This window comes from Apodemus sylvaticus, chromosome 4 (genome assembly GCF_947179515.1).
Source record: "Apodemus sylvaticus chromosome 4, mApoSyl1.1, whole genome shotgun sequence".
In the NCBI taxonomy this organism is placed as follows: domain Eukaryota; kingdom Metazoa; phylum Chordata; class Mammalia; order Rodentia; family Muridae; genus Apodemus; species Apodemus sylvaticus.
Window position 1 is genome coordinate 43,485,117 of NC_067475.1, and position 14,283 is coordinate 43,499,399.

Below are 14,283 nucleotides of genomic sequence, written 5' to 3' on the forward strand. Positions count from 1 at the left end.
GGTTACCATCTATGTACTTTATTGATAGGATATAGATACTTTGAGATATGGGACCAAGTGGTAGGGAAAAAATTCCCTTTAAGAGATATTGGGATTGTGCTCTCTGTCTCTGTCTCTGTCTCTGTCTCTGTCTCTGTCTCTGTCTCTCTCTTCTTCTTCTCCCTCTCCCTCTCTTGTCTTTCCCTTTCCCAGTAGTTACAATGTAAAATGTAAACAGACAAACAGACATACTATCCTTTTACCATGCTGTCCTTATGCCATCAGGGGCCCAACACTGATGGATACAAAGAGCCATGGTCTAAAATTTCTGAGACCAAGACAAAGAAAAGTAGGTCCTTCATCCTTTTATGCCAGGCATTGTGTCACAGCAATGACAATCTAATTAACATCTCAGTCAAAGTACCATGAAACATAATGCATGTGAGGCTTACAAGGTAAACTTGTGCAAACCAGAAGGTTCAGTATAAATATATTCATGATCAGCTTTCTGAACTCTTGTTCCAAATCCTTTAATCTTCTTTTTCTTATTTCTCCAAAAATGTCTTTAAAAATTGTGCAAAAAAGCAAAAAGTAAATTGAAAGGTTTTTATATTTTACTTGAATTTTTATATTTGAAGGAAAAATTTAGAGATACTCTTCTTAGTAGTCTTAGATTTTGATTCTCATTGTGTCTACTCAGTGATGTACCTTAGACCACATGCCTGAGTTCCAAGGAGATACATCTCAAGAAATCCAAGAAAGAAATAAACCAGCATCACTAATAGATACAAAAATCACATGTTCAATAGGGCTTCTTAAAGGAAAATTATTGGTAATATAACAAATCTTGACCTATTAATTGTTATTTGATGCAAATCTTTGAAAACTACCTGCAATCTGTAACCATGAGTCTATCAGTGATACTGGAATAAAAAGGCCAGGCTGGCAGGAAGGCAGGATGACACAGAAGCCTTTTGGCAGGAGCAGAACATATCATAGTGAAAAGTAGTATATAAAGCCAGCAGGTAAATAATTGTGCAGATCCTTAAATCTGAATGACTCAGTACCATTGACTCTTAGCCAGACATCAAAATGACCTAGTCTCCTTTATAATACAGCAGCTTATACTGCATATTAAATTAGTAAATATAGTCACAAGGAGAGGTACCATGAAGATTAATAATTGTTGGCTGTAGATCACACTCAGGTTTCCAATGAGACCACTCAAAGTTATCATTTGTAATTTCTAACATTTAAGAGAATGTGCATTATCCCATAAGAGTGGTCATATTAATAAACAAAAGAGAAAGCTATAGACTACAAGGACATCCCAGAATCATTAAGGACCAAGTCCAAGTTTCACTTGGCAGACTGTGGGATTGTGTGCAACTGTGAGAAATAGGAAAATATTTCAGCTCTGGGTAGATAATAGTGAGTCTATAATAGCTTCCAAGTTAATTGGATTAACTTCAGAGGATAAAAGTGAATAAGACCCCGCCATATAGCAGGCTCATTCTTAAGGGCCATGCCTTTCAGATAACATTATCTCATGATATTTCTCAGACAATTCACTGGCTACCTAAAGCCAAAGAAAAGTGAATAGTGTATCCAAAATATGGAAACTCAAAAATACACACACAAAGACACACACAGACACAAACACACAGACACAAACACACAGACACATAGACACATAGACACAGACATAAACATACATACACACACACACACACACACACACACACACACACACACACCAGATGAAATCATAATGTCCAGGGCAATAGCTTTAGAATATCACATTTTGCAGAGGTGATTAGGTTGTGAGGATGAAGCGCCCATATGCAGGATAAATGCTCTAATAAGATCCATAGGGATTAGTCATCCCTTCTACCATGTGAAGGCACAGTGAAACATGACATTTACAAACCAGAAGGCTGGTTGGTTCTGGCCAGTGATTACCTATGTTGACACATTGATTTTAGACTTTCCTTGTTCCCCAGAATAGTGAGAATAAATTTTCTGTTGGTTGTGAGCTACCCAGTTAACATAGTTTGTCATATCAGCCCAAATTGGTAAGTCAGGGGAGGGACATCGTTTGAGTTCACATCCTTATCTCTAGTCAAGTTCTTCATACTCTGTAACTCTTTGGTGTTTGTGGAGTGAGTGAAGAGCTAGGAGAGCAAATGGAGGAATAGTGGAAGTAAGCTTGGGGTACTTCGAAACACTCAATTAGGCAGATAACTTGGAGTAAGTTACTTGGCTTGGGTGAGAATAAATGTCTTCATTGTTTTGGTGAAAAGAAATGAAGCAGCCAAACTTCATCACTATAGCATTCTAATGACACATGTCAGTCACATTCACTGGCAAACTTTAGAGCAAATATAGAGAAAAGTGACGGGATTGAACTAATAACTAAGAAGTTGGCTTACACAATCACAGTGACTTACAGAGTTCAATTAATAATGTGAGACCGAGGCTAGAGACTGTGAAAAGGTTACAGTTCAAGTCCAGACTAACCCTCATGAGGAGTCAGAATGAAGTGTGTATACTTTGTGTTGGCGAACTCCCCCTGGAGGTGGGTCCTTTTTCTATTGAGGCCTCTGGCACATCAGTGGTGCCCTATCATGCTCTGGAAGTCTATTTGCTTTTCTCAGTGTCCATCAATTTAATTATAAATCTAATATAAGAGACTGACCAGGTATGTGGGACCTGTTGTCCAGCCTAGTTGTGATATAAAATTAGTTATCGCACATATGGGACATCATAAAGTTTCTGAGACACTGGTTGTGAAATACTAACCAGATTCTCTGAGCTGGTTCTTTGCCCCTACCTATAAGAGCTATGAAGATGCATTTTAGGGCTGTTGGATTGTGTTTTTGTTTTCGTTTTTGTTGTTGCTGTTGTTGGACAAAAAATTAGATTTTTTTCCTCTTTATTCTATTCTACTCTGGGTCTCTTTGCAAGCCAAGGATGCAAAACTAAATTATACTTTCCATAGACAGTCTGGAAAAGAAAGGCTTCTCAATGCACATTAGTGATGGAACACACCAGAATGAAACACATATCAGGAACCATATCATTGTCATGGGTTGCTAAAGAATAACTCTATGCCTTGGTCACTCATAGTTCCTCAAAGTAGAACAGGAATGAGCTAAAACACCCCTGTGTGCTCTTTTTCCCAGGAGAGATCTCAGAAGCCATGGTTTGATCTGTACTAGCAGAACAGTTTCCTTGAAGGCAGTATCTTGAGAACTCTAGTGCATATGCATGTGATGTCTTTCTGGAAGGTTATCATCTCTCTCTCTTTCTCTCTCTCTCTCTCTCTCTCTCTCTCTCTCTCTCTCTCTCTCTCTCTCTCTCTCTCTCTCTCTCTCTCTCGGTTTTTTGGATTTGGTTTTTTCAAAGCAGGGTTTCTCTGTATAGCCCTGGCTGTCCTGGAACTCACTCTGTAGACCAGGCTGGCCTCGAACTCAGAAATCCACCTGCCTCTGCCTCCCAGAGTGCTGGGATTACAGGTGTGTACCACCACCACCTGGCTATCGTATTTCTCAAGAGTTGATTTTGCAAAAGGCTTTTGGGGAACTGGGAAGATAGTTCTGTCAGTGAAATATGATGATGACCTTAGTCTCACCCACAGAAGTCATGTAAGAAGCTAGGTGCATGCTCCTGAGTGCTTGCAATCCCAGCACTGGGGAGGTAGGGATAGGAGGATCCCTGGGGCTCACTGGCAAATCAAACATAGTTTAATTGGTGAGAGCCAGGTTCCAGACCCCAGTAAGAGGCTCTGTATCAATAAATAAGCTCTGGAGGGACCTCTAAAGTTGACATTTGATAACTATGCCCAGGCACACACACACATGCACACCTTCTTTTCAGCATTCAGTTTCACCAATCATATATCATGGTCTCTGTAGTGCTACACAATTCATTTTATTTATTTATTTGTTTTTCAGATAGCTGGATCTCTTAACCAAGGACTTCCAGCTCCCAAAGTGAAGAGGCTTATATTGTGACAACAGGGTAAAGGAGACCATTCTCTAAGTTCTGGTTACTGCACAACTATGTAAGGAGTAATACTAAGAGACACATGGTACCCATGAGGCAGGTAGCATCTTCAGGTATGCTCTGTATCTTGTGACATTCAGTAGGAGGATAGGGATAAGAAGAAAGGGAAGGGAAGCATTTGAGCACGATGCTATCATTTTCCTTAGATTTCAATTGACACATGCCCAGCATTTAGATGGAATTTTCTCTAGAACCAAACCTAAACTGCCTCCTGTCAAAATGTAAATCACTGACAAAAGGGTGCATTTGAAAAAAAAACAGGCGACTACATTGAAAACAGATCATAAGATTTTATTTGTGATTATTCAATCATACACATTTTTTAAATGCACTTGTGGATAACTTGCATTTATTATAGAAGTATGCTACCAATTGTCATTTCTGACTTGTTTCCTATAGATTCACTTTAACATGTGCCGTAAAGAAGGAATAAATGAATTTATGTGATGCTATTTACTGATTATGAAAATAAAGATATAGAAAAATATTTATTAATATCCAAAAATACACATTTCTATTTCATCAATTTTGAAATCACCTGAGCATCAGAGTAAAGAGTAGTCAGACCTGCCCTTGTCATTATGTATAAGTTTTAGGTGTGATGCTTCTTGTGGTTGAAACATAAAGCCTATGGCTCGGGTGCTGTGTAATCTAGCCCTTGTCTGAACACTAATTGCTCTCATAATGAAGGTGGCTATGAGAAGCAGACCGAGCAGGCTTTGCTCAGTGAAGGTGTGGCATTCACTAGACAGCCATCCTGATATCTTATTTCATTTGGAACACAGCTTTGGTATTCAAATAAAAATGGCACGTACTCCGTTCCTGGGCAGTCTGACACCCGTTTCAGGCATGAGTGGTCAACGCATTTTAGTCAGGAAATAATCTCCCTTTCAGTGTCCAGCACCAAAGGAGTTACTTCAGCAAAGGGAGAATTAAGAAGACTTTAGAAACCCTAGTCCAGGTTTTGTTCCTCCCCATCTTAGTAAATAATGCCTTGACTTTCTTCAATTGTTCTTAATGGAGCTAATTACATGTCCTTAGAAACAGTGTTAAAATTACAGGTAATTTTTAATTACAAAGTGTTTCCTTGGAAACGGTTTCCTGTACACGAAAGTGCACTCCGTTCCAAAATAGTTCATTTTGCTTACAATTAGAAATCAAAGAGTGAGCACGGCATAGGGCAATTTAGAAATTGTCATGCTAATTGCCATGAAAAAGTTAATTTTTCACAGCACACAACGGACGGAGCACATCCAATTAACTGGTCCCCAGTTACTCACCAGCTAACTCAGAGAAGAATTATTCCATTTCATGACCATTAATTGGTCACTGGCATTAGACATTGTTTTCCAATTTAGACACTTATTTAGAAATTATATATGCATAGTTATAAAATTTGGAAATAACAGATCATAATGATTACAATTGTTATTGTTTTTAAAGATCAGTCTACATTGGTAATATCAAAGTTCACGGCGGCCTTCTTACAAATCACCTTAACACACCGGCTTCACGGCTAATGGTAGGCCTCTCTTTGGTTCATAAGGTGTTGCCCTGGAAACCATCCTGATACAGTCCATAATAGGACAGACGCTGAGGCAGAGAGTACAACCTGTACATGTGTCGCTAACAGTAGGCAGGTGAGTTTCTGGATCGAACTGTATAGCCTGCAAATAGAAACCAAGAGAGTTGAGCCACTGTCCACCAATGTCAGGAATATCTCTATTTTAGCATCTGCATCTCTGTCCCTGTCGTGGAAATTACCATAGCACACACCACAGTGGTGCAATGACAGCAACAGCTGAACTAACAGGAGAAACAGAAACAGATGAAACTCCCTTAAATTAGAAATGCAGTGTTTACACTTCATTAGACGCTTTTCCTTCCACGTGTGAGGAAACATTTTGAGATCCAGCACTTCTGCTCTCTCCACCAGTGGAACACTCAGGTTTTGCCAATCTGACCAGGTTGGGGCAGCTAGTGCCTGCCAATATTGGATGCTTTCATACAGAGCCAATTACCCTTACAATCCTTGTTCCTTTCTTTATGGTTTCATGTGTGTGTGCGTGCGTGCGTGCGTGTGTGTGTGTGTGTGTGTGTGTGTGTGTGTGTGTATGTGTGTATGTATTTTCACATGTGTGCGTGTACCATATGTATGTTCATGTGTGTGCAGGTGCATTTGTATGTGGAGGCACCTGTGCATATGAATGTAGAAACCAGAGGAAAACCTCAGTTGTCATTCTGAGGAGTGTCATTTCTCTCTTTTGCCACAGGGTCTTGGGTTGGCCTGGAGCTTACCAATTAGGCTAGGTTGTCTGGCCAAAGACTCCTGGGGATCCTGTTTCTGCCTCCTTGGCATTATGATTTCAAAGGTGTGCCATTATGCTGGGCATTTTTACATGTGTTCTGGACATGTGTGGGTGCATAGGGGATTGAACTCCTTAAAAGTGCTTTTCCGATTGAACCACCACCTCCGACACACTTTAGGAACCCCTTTATGCTGGAGAAGTGATAATGCGAGGGGAGACAGTGAATGTACTTCAAATAATGCATATGATTATAAAATCAGGGACAGTAGAAAAATCAGCCCCACAGTCAGCAATACGTTTTGAGCACTTGCAATTTGATTTTTCAGCATTTATCTCACAACAGGACAAAATGTAGAAGGGACAGGCAGGAGAGCCCTCGTCCCATTTTGATCCTGGCATCTCCCAGCTGTTAGGCATTGGGTCAGCCCTCTAGCCCCGACTCTGCTCATGATTTTGAGAAGATTTATAATTTTCTTCTCCGTCCCCCTCCCTTCTTTTCTCTCTCCCTCTCTCCCTCTCACTCCTCCCCCTCCTTCCCTCCATCCTCACTCCCTTCACTCCTTTCCCTCTCTTTCTGCTTCGTTACCTTCCTTCTCTCCTTCTTGCATTTTCTCTTCATGAAGTTGTACCAAAAAATAAATAAATAAAAGACTATCCTAAATGTGAAGTGGGGACTGAGGAGGCTTATGTTCACATGGCAACTTGGCCATTGTAGGCATGGAAGCAATGGAGGTTGAGGGGAAGGGGTCCTCCCTGGAGTCTCACTTGTAGAAGTTCAGTCACACTCTAGTCTTTTGGAATGACAACGTAGGGCTTGTGGGGGAGTAGTAAGGGAAGCACGGTCCTACTCCCCACACCTCCTGAGGCCAGCCTACAAACCATCTGTGTAAAGATAATTTCATGACCATTATTGCCTTTCGTACTTGATTCCTGTATTAGAATCTAATTGAATATGGATAGTCCTTGTTATCAATAGGTGATCAAGTCCAGAGTCCCTATAAATAACCAAATCCTTGTGTGCTCGAGTTTCTGATGAGTGTGTGCAGGATCTACACAGACCCTATGCTCACCTTTCCTATACATTTTAAGCAAGCTTTGGATGACTCACAGTGCTAACACAATGCCAATACTGTACTTACAGTTATTATGCTGTTTTTTTTTTAGAACATAATGACAAAAAATTTATAGTTTAAAAATGGATGGAAGCTTTTCCAGCTATTTTGATCTGAGTCTGACTGAATTCATGGATAAAAAAATTTCTAGCCACAGAGAACCAAATGCATATATACATTGATTTTTAAACTTGCCATTCAAAATCATTTAACCAGCTTTCTAGTCTGATATCTAGAAAAGGAAAATGGTCTTTTCAAGGTAAATAAACATTTGCTGTATTCATTATTTTTCCCCATTACAATGTATCTGAACATTGGCAACTTAAGAGAGGAACTATATTTTTATATTTTGGCTCCCAGTTTGAGAATATAATTCACCGTGGCGAGGAAGTATCTCAAAGAAGGAATATGGTATGTCTGCCTCTATCTATCTATCTATCTATCTATCTATCTATGTAATCCTGGTTGGGTAAATGGCCAACCATACACACTAAATAAATGTAAAAAATATAGGGAAAATACTTGTCTGAAAACTATGTAAAAATTCTCTATGCAGAGCATGGATACCCCACTACTTTGAATGGAGTCAATGGTCTCTACTTTAAAGGGGGCATTTTATTGTTTATCTAAAAATTATGTTGTTCATTTTAGAAGATTTTATTGCATACTTAGTTATGGTTTGAACATTTTTTAATAAAAATAAGTGTATTCTACACTGCTAACAGTTGTCCGTAGCTTTGAATAACAGGTCTTGATGAAAATGTATTTTAAATGTTTCCAGTCCTTTTGATTCACATCTTTTCTCTCATTCATTTGGGAAGCCCACCAAGTTGAGGTCACACCTGTGTCAGTGCTGTTACAAACAGCGCACAAGCTGGTGGATGAAGCCGTAAGCTAAAGTCATAGAGAAATGGGCGGGATGCGCTCTGCCAACCCTGGAGGAAAAGAATCTTTAATCTGCCCTTGCTGTTTTGTGGTAGCCTCTCAGGTGAGGCAGAGAACACACTCATGCTCACTTCCAGTGGCAGACAAACCAAAACATGGCTCTGCCTAGTCTACCCATGATCAAAATCATAAGACCAACATCTACAAGTCTGTGGAGGAAGAACTTTTCTTTTCCTTTTATAAATTACTGCTATAAAGCTCCAATCAGTACTGAATGGAAGAGAATCCTCTGTAGGCTGAAGGAATCAGGTCCTTTAAGGAGCTTGGTGATAAGTGACAGTTCTGCTCCCAGCAGTCTGTACCAGATCATAACCTTCCCTATTGTACATTATTTCGCATGAATTTCTGTTTTCACTTAAATTTCTCTCTCCAGCTTCATGGGTGATGAAATGATATTAAAATAATACTGTGCACTGAAAGGTGACTATATTAGTTATTTTTCCCATCCCTAAACCACATCCCTGACAAGAAGCAACTCAAGGAAGGGAAGGAGGGCTTGTTTTGGGTCACTGTTCTGAAGATGGAGTCCAAAGATGTTGCACTTTGGGGAAAGTGCGACAGCAGCCCCCACCCATCATGGGGCACCTGGTCAATGTGGGTGGACCAGACAGCAGAGGAAAATGTTGTCAGTGCTCATACACTCTCCCATTTTTGTTCAGTAGGAAATGCCAGCACAAGGGATAGTGCCTCTGAAAATAAAGGGATTTTCTCATCCAAAGAGATGGCACAGCAGTTAAGTGTGCTTGCGGCATTTACAGGGGACCCAAGGTCAACTCCCAATTTCTAAGTTGGGAAGGTCACAAACCACTCAGTCCCAGTGTATCTGAGAGTGCATGCACACAGATAGCATATGCTCCTACTGACACACATAAAATATCCAAGTAAATATTGAAAAATAAAAGTAAAAAGACACACCAGTGCATTAGAGGAACCTATGATGTGGAGACATTTTTGGCAGATGTGGTTTGAATCATACATTCAGCAATAGAAGACACTGTCTACCCCTAAAGGAGAAGCATGCCTTGCGGCAGCATCTCAATTCCAGCAGGGTTCCCACCTGGTAGCCAGAGTCATTACAGGTCATGTAACACTTGCCGCAGTTGATACACATTTCCTCATCAATCAGGGCCACAACTTGCTCCATGATGCTCATCTCGCCAAATGATCCCAGGTATTGCAGTGATTTTCCAATTACATCCTAGAAAACGGGCAGTGAATTAGTCACCATGCTCAACCTTAAAACAATTCCTTCATAACTACTATCTGCCCATGTTTCCCCAATTTGACCTTACATTGTATTGCATTTGCTTATAGTTTCAAGTATCACATTTCTCACAAAAGGACTTTCTGCGAGTGACACTTACTCGGTTTTGAGTGGGATGGGCAGTGTGCACACACAGTTTAGGAACATAAGGCTACTGACTGTGGAAATGTCTCAGTGGTTAAAGTGCTTGGCTGAAAACAGGAGGATCAGAGTTTGGATTCCCAACACTCATATAAAACCCACATAATATATAAAGTGGAATGTCATTGAGGAGTGAAAGCAAACATCTGTCTTAGGATTCCATATGAATGACTGTAGGCACCTGCAGATATGCATCAGCACACAGAATATTCAGGCATACACACATGCATATATAAGACACAAACACACATACACACACACACACACGCATGCTCACACGCACACACACACACACATACACACACACACATACACACACACACAGATACAATTATAAGACTTAAGTAGCTGAACTCAATTGCTTTTCTGCTGGGCAGGCTATTACAACGCTTTGTATACAAGCATTAAAATAATTCTCTTAGGTTTTTGTAACATATTCTAGAGCTTGCATTTGGAAGGATCTAAAAGTAAGTTAAATGGGACAAAAGATACCACATTTACTTGGTGACTTCACTTCACTGGGGATGAAGGAAAGGAAAACAGAGCGCATCCCATCTTTGTTGTGTCTTTTGATTCTGTGGCTCTCATTTGAAAGGTGCTCGGATAGCTCACTCACCTGCTATGTCTTGAAGAATATAGTTCTTTATTGAGGAATTCTAATTTATGCTAATTAATTAGGTTGATCTAGGTTAAATTGGATGCTTTTTCACTCTGAAGCAACTAGCGACTGCTCCATTCACCACTGAAAAATCTTTCATGCGGTTACACATGGCTTTGTTTCTTAAACTAATTGAGATTATGCTTAATATGGGAAGCACAGAGGGTGTTTCTTCAACACTAGGAAGCACTTTGTTTCAGCAAACAAAACAGAGGAATGTAACAATGTTTGTCAAATTAGTGTGCTGTCAAGATTTTCGGCTTTTGTTTTTAACCTTCAGCGTGAGAATGGTTTGTCTGAATTCAAAGTCGATGTTTAAAGAGGCCAGCTCTTGCTCAGAATTCTTGTTTTACATTGTCTTGGCTACCTTATTTTCTGCCCTCTTTCTGTGTGGTGTGATGTCCAGTCTTGATTGTCAACTTGATCCTCTTTAGAAGAGGGAACCTGAATTGCAGAATTTTTGGATTGGTTTGTGGACATGATTGTGCTGTATTTTATTAGTTGCTAATTGATAGAGGTGGATCCGGGCCACAGTTGGAGGTACCATGCCTGGGTAGGTGGACCTGGACCTGGGTTGTTTAATAAAATTAGCTGAGTAAGATATGGGACACAAGCCAGTAAATCGTGCCCTTCTTAGTTCCTGCTTAAGCTCTGGCCTCCAGATTCTTACCTTGAGCTCCTCCTCTAGGTTCCCTTGATTGTGAGCTGAAATTAACCCTTTCCTCTCCCAAGTTGCTCTTGGTCATGTTTTATTAGAGCAACAACAGAGAAGCAACCTGGAGTGCTCAGGACACTTGAGTGCTAAATGATTACTATATGCTTTCAAATGAAGACAATGTCCAAATTATCCTTACACTTCCTTTATATACTCTCAAGCCCGAAGATGAGAAAACCTCAGTGGGTCCTTGCCCACTTTCTTTACAGTGTCCCAAAGCTGAGGGTGTAATTTCAGCTGCATTGGAGTGTGTTTGCAGATGGGCCCTTGCCGGTCCAAATCTCTGTTTCTGTTCTGATCTGTTCTCACCAGCTCAAGCTGCAAGTCCAGTTGTGTATGAGCATTACCACCAGTAACAAGAACTGTAAATTCCTTGCCCACTCTATTTGGAAGGACCCAGAACTATAGCACCCTTCAGCTTTCCCTGATATGAATATCATTGGGATTTTGTTTTTTTTTAATGAGGGAGACTTAGAATTTACTCCCATTTCTCCCCTCTCTAATGGCATCTGTTGTATTTTCTGAGGGATCTTTTTTAATCCTCTTCTGCATCTACAACCATTTCACCCTGACTTATTAACTCCCAATCATTTTTCTAATCCTATACATCTTTCAAACAGAGCTCAGATGTCTCGACTTCATGAGGGTTTCCACAACCCTTTTGTCTCCTCGCCTAACCAAATGGAAAAATGCACTCTTTCTCGATTCTCTTCCTCCCATCATTTCTTCCCGCCCCATCTCTCCTTTCTATCCATCCTCTACCTCTGCACTCTCTGCCTTCTTTGTCTCTTCCTTTGCGTGCTCTGGAATAGTTTATCCATTGTGTAGAAACCAATGATAAGAGACAATGTTTGAATTCTACTACACTTCAAGCTGGTGCCTTAATTTAAAAATCATTTTCTTATTTAAGCCTCATACATTTTGGAGATGATGTGGTGACTGTGATTTAGGTTATGAAATCAAGTAGAGAATGAAACAGACTCTCAGATAACCGCCGCCAGACTCTAAATGCCACGATCATATGCACTCTGCTGTCCCGACTCACTTGTCACTTTCTAGCAAATCCCACGTCACATTGCAAATAGGATTTTAAGTCTTGATTCTTATGTTTTATCTTAAAGCAGAGCTTTATTTGTCTTTGAATCAAGGACAGTATATCTTGTTTCTGCAGATCATTAAAGCATAACAGATGCCCAAATATTTGTTAAATAAATATATCTTTTGTACATCTATGCCTAGAATCATAACAGTGATTGCATAATAATAAAGGGTCTAGTAGATATTTTAATTAATTTGGCCATTCCAAATGCAAAAGATAATCAAAGACATTCAAACAGTTTAATATTTTATAATATTTCAAGATAGTATATGCATGAGCTTTCTATCTGACTGTGAAAGACTATTTATGTGTAATAGGAACTAACTTTTTAAATGTAAATAGATCAGTCAAAACATCTCTTGTGCAGAGTCTGATCATTATAAGAGAAATCACTAGCTAAATCCTCAACTGATGAATACCCCCAGATTTTTTTTTTCAGGAGAAACATACATCCCCAAGAGGCTTTATTATAAAAAGCAAATGTATCCTCTCTTTATATTAAATATGCCTTTTTGCTGTCTGTTTTGAGATTTGCAGCTTTCATTTGAAGTGATATTTAATACAAAATTAGATAGAACCTGTTTATCGGAGCCTTTACACATTCTTAGCACAGGGGTTAAAATGTACTCTTTATGGTTCTTTAGGAATACCATCTATATTTTTAATCTAGACGAGTATAAAAGAATACTATCTGAAATCAAGCTGGGAGTATCAAAGAAAAAATAAAAATAATGATCATCCTTCATGTCTAAAAATGTAGACATTTGTTAAAAACCCACCATCTCTAACTATACTGCTAGCTAATGGAGATTTGGGGCATGTCTTAAAATTTGTATTTTGCATAAAGATGTGGCTAACCAGTCAAGCACTTGTGTTTCAGGTAGTGCCTTGTAGACCAACACTTGCAGAGTTTTTTGGGGGATGCATTTGTTATTCCATACAGTGTGTGCATATGTAAGATTTGAGAAATCTGGGTAACCATTCCTGCTTACTAAAAATGCTTACGTGTGGAGACTATCACACTGGATCCTTTAGAGTATAGTTCCACATTTGACTTTACTTGAGCATGTGTGTGTGTGTGTGTGTGTGTGTGTGTGTGTACTCAAAATTGACAGCAGGTGCCTATCTCAATCACTCTCAATCATGTGCATTGAGGTAGAGTTTCTTGCTAATTCCAGTTAGTCTGGCTAGGTGGCTCACTGCAGGGACTCACTGTCCCTGCTTTCAGTGTCCTAGATTACAGATGGGCCTCTGAGTCCACCTGGCTTTTCAGTGATTTCCTGGAAACCAAACTCTGGTCCTCATGCCTGTGTAGTGGGGACTTTGCTCAGCGAGCCATCTCCCTAGGTGGCATATGTGCTTCTAATGTAAGTGCTCATAGTTGGTGAAATGGCCTACAATAGCCTACATTATTCTGTAATCATAGCCAAATTTAGGGTAATCAAAATATTTTTGCAAGATGAGTCAGACATTATTTCTATTTGATATACATTTTAAGGCCAAAGTATATAGAGCTAGAGGAACTTGAGCCAGTGTCTGAGGTCTTACATTTTTCTCATTATGAGCAATATAAATTTATTAGTTCTGACCTAATTTTAATGCCGAATGAAGTACCTGCAGTTTTTGATTGTTATCTGGCACATTAACTGCTCTTCTGACTTTGGGTTTTCATAGTTGCTTAGCATATTTCCTACAATTCCTGTAAGTATGTGGCCTTCAAAGCCCAGGACCAAGGACAGCATGCTGTGGGAAATCACTATGACTCTAACCTGAAGGATCTGTGATTTTAAATCATTTGGGTTTAGCTTCTTAATTACTTTCACTTTCACGGGTCCTCATCTGCACCCATGTTCGTGTTTTGATCTTGTCATACTCCTTGCTTTTTAAACCTATCAGGAGAGGAAATGAGATCATTTGGTTTCTTCTCACCAAATTTATGCTGATTAGTAATAAATTTTGTTCTCATAAAAGCTCCTCTGTGGGGAGCCACCCA

At 39.6% G+C, this 14,283-nt stretch overlaps 1 protein-coding gene across 1 annotated transcript in view; it reads right to left on the reverse strand.

Moving 5' to 3' along the window:
• Positions 1 to 4,313: 4,313 nt before the first annotated feature.
• The window catches only part of Dpyd (dihydropyrimidine dehydrogenase), a 900,155-nt gene continuing 890,185 nt past the window's right edge, over positions 4,314 to 14,283 (reverse strand). Inside the window, exons 22-23 of the mRNA XM_052179342.1 lie at positions 9,471 to 9,611; positions 4,314 to 5,714 (exon numbers count right to left, since the gene is read on the reverse strand). Coding sequence (XP_052035302.1) covers positions 5,544 to 5,714; positions 9,471 to 9,611 — 312 coding nt within the window. The 3' untranslated portion in view covers positions 4,314 to 5,543. The remainder of the gene's footprint in view (positions 5,715 to 9,470; positions 9,612 to 14,283) is intronic.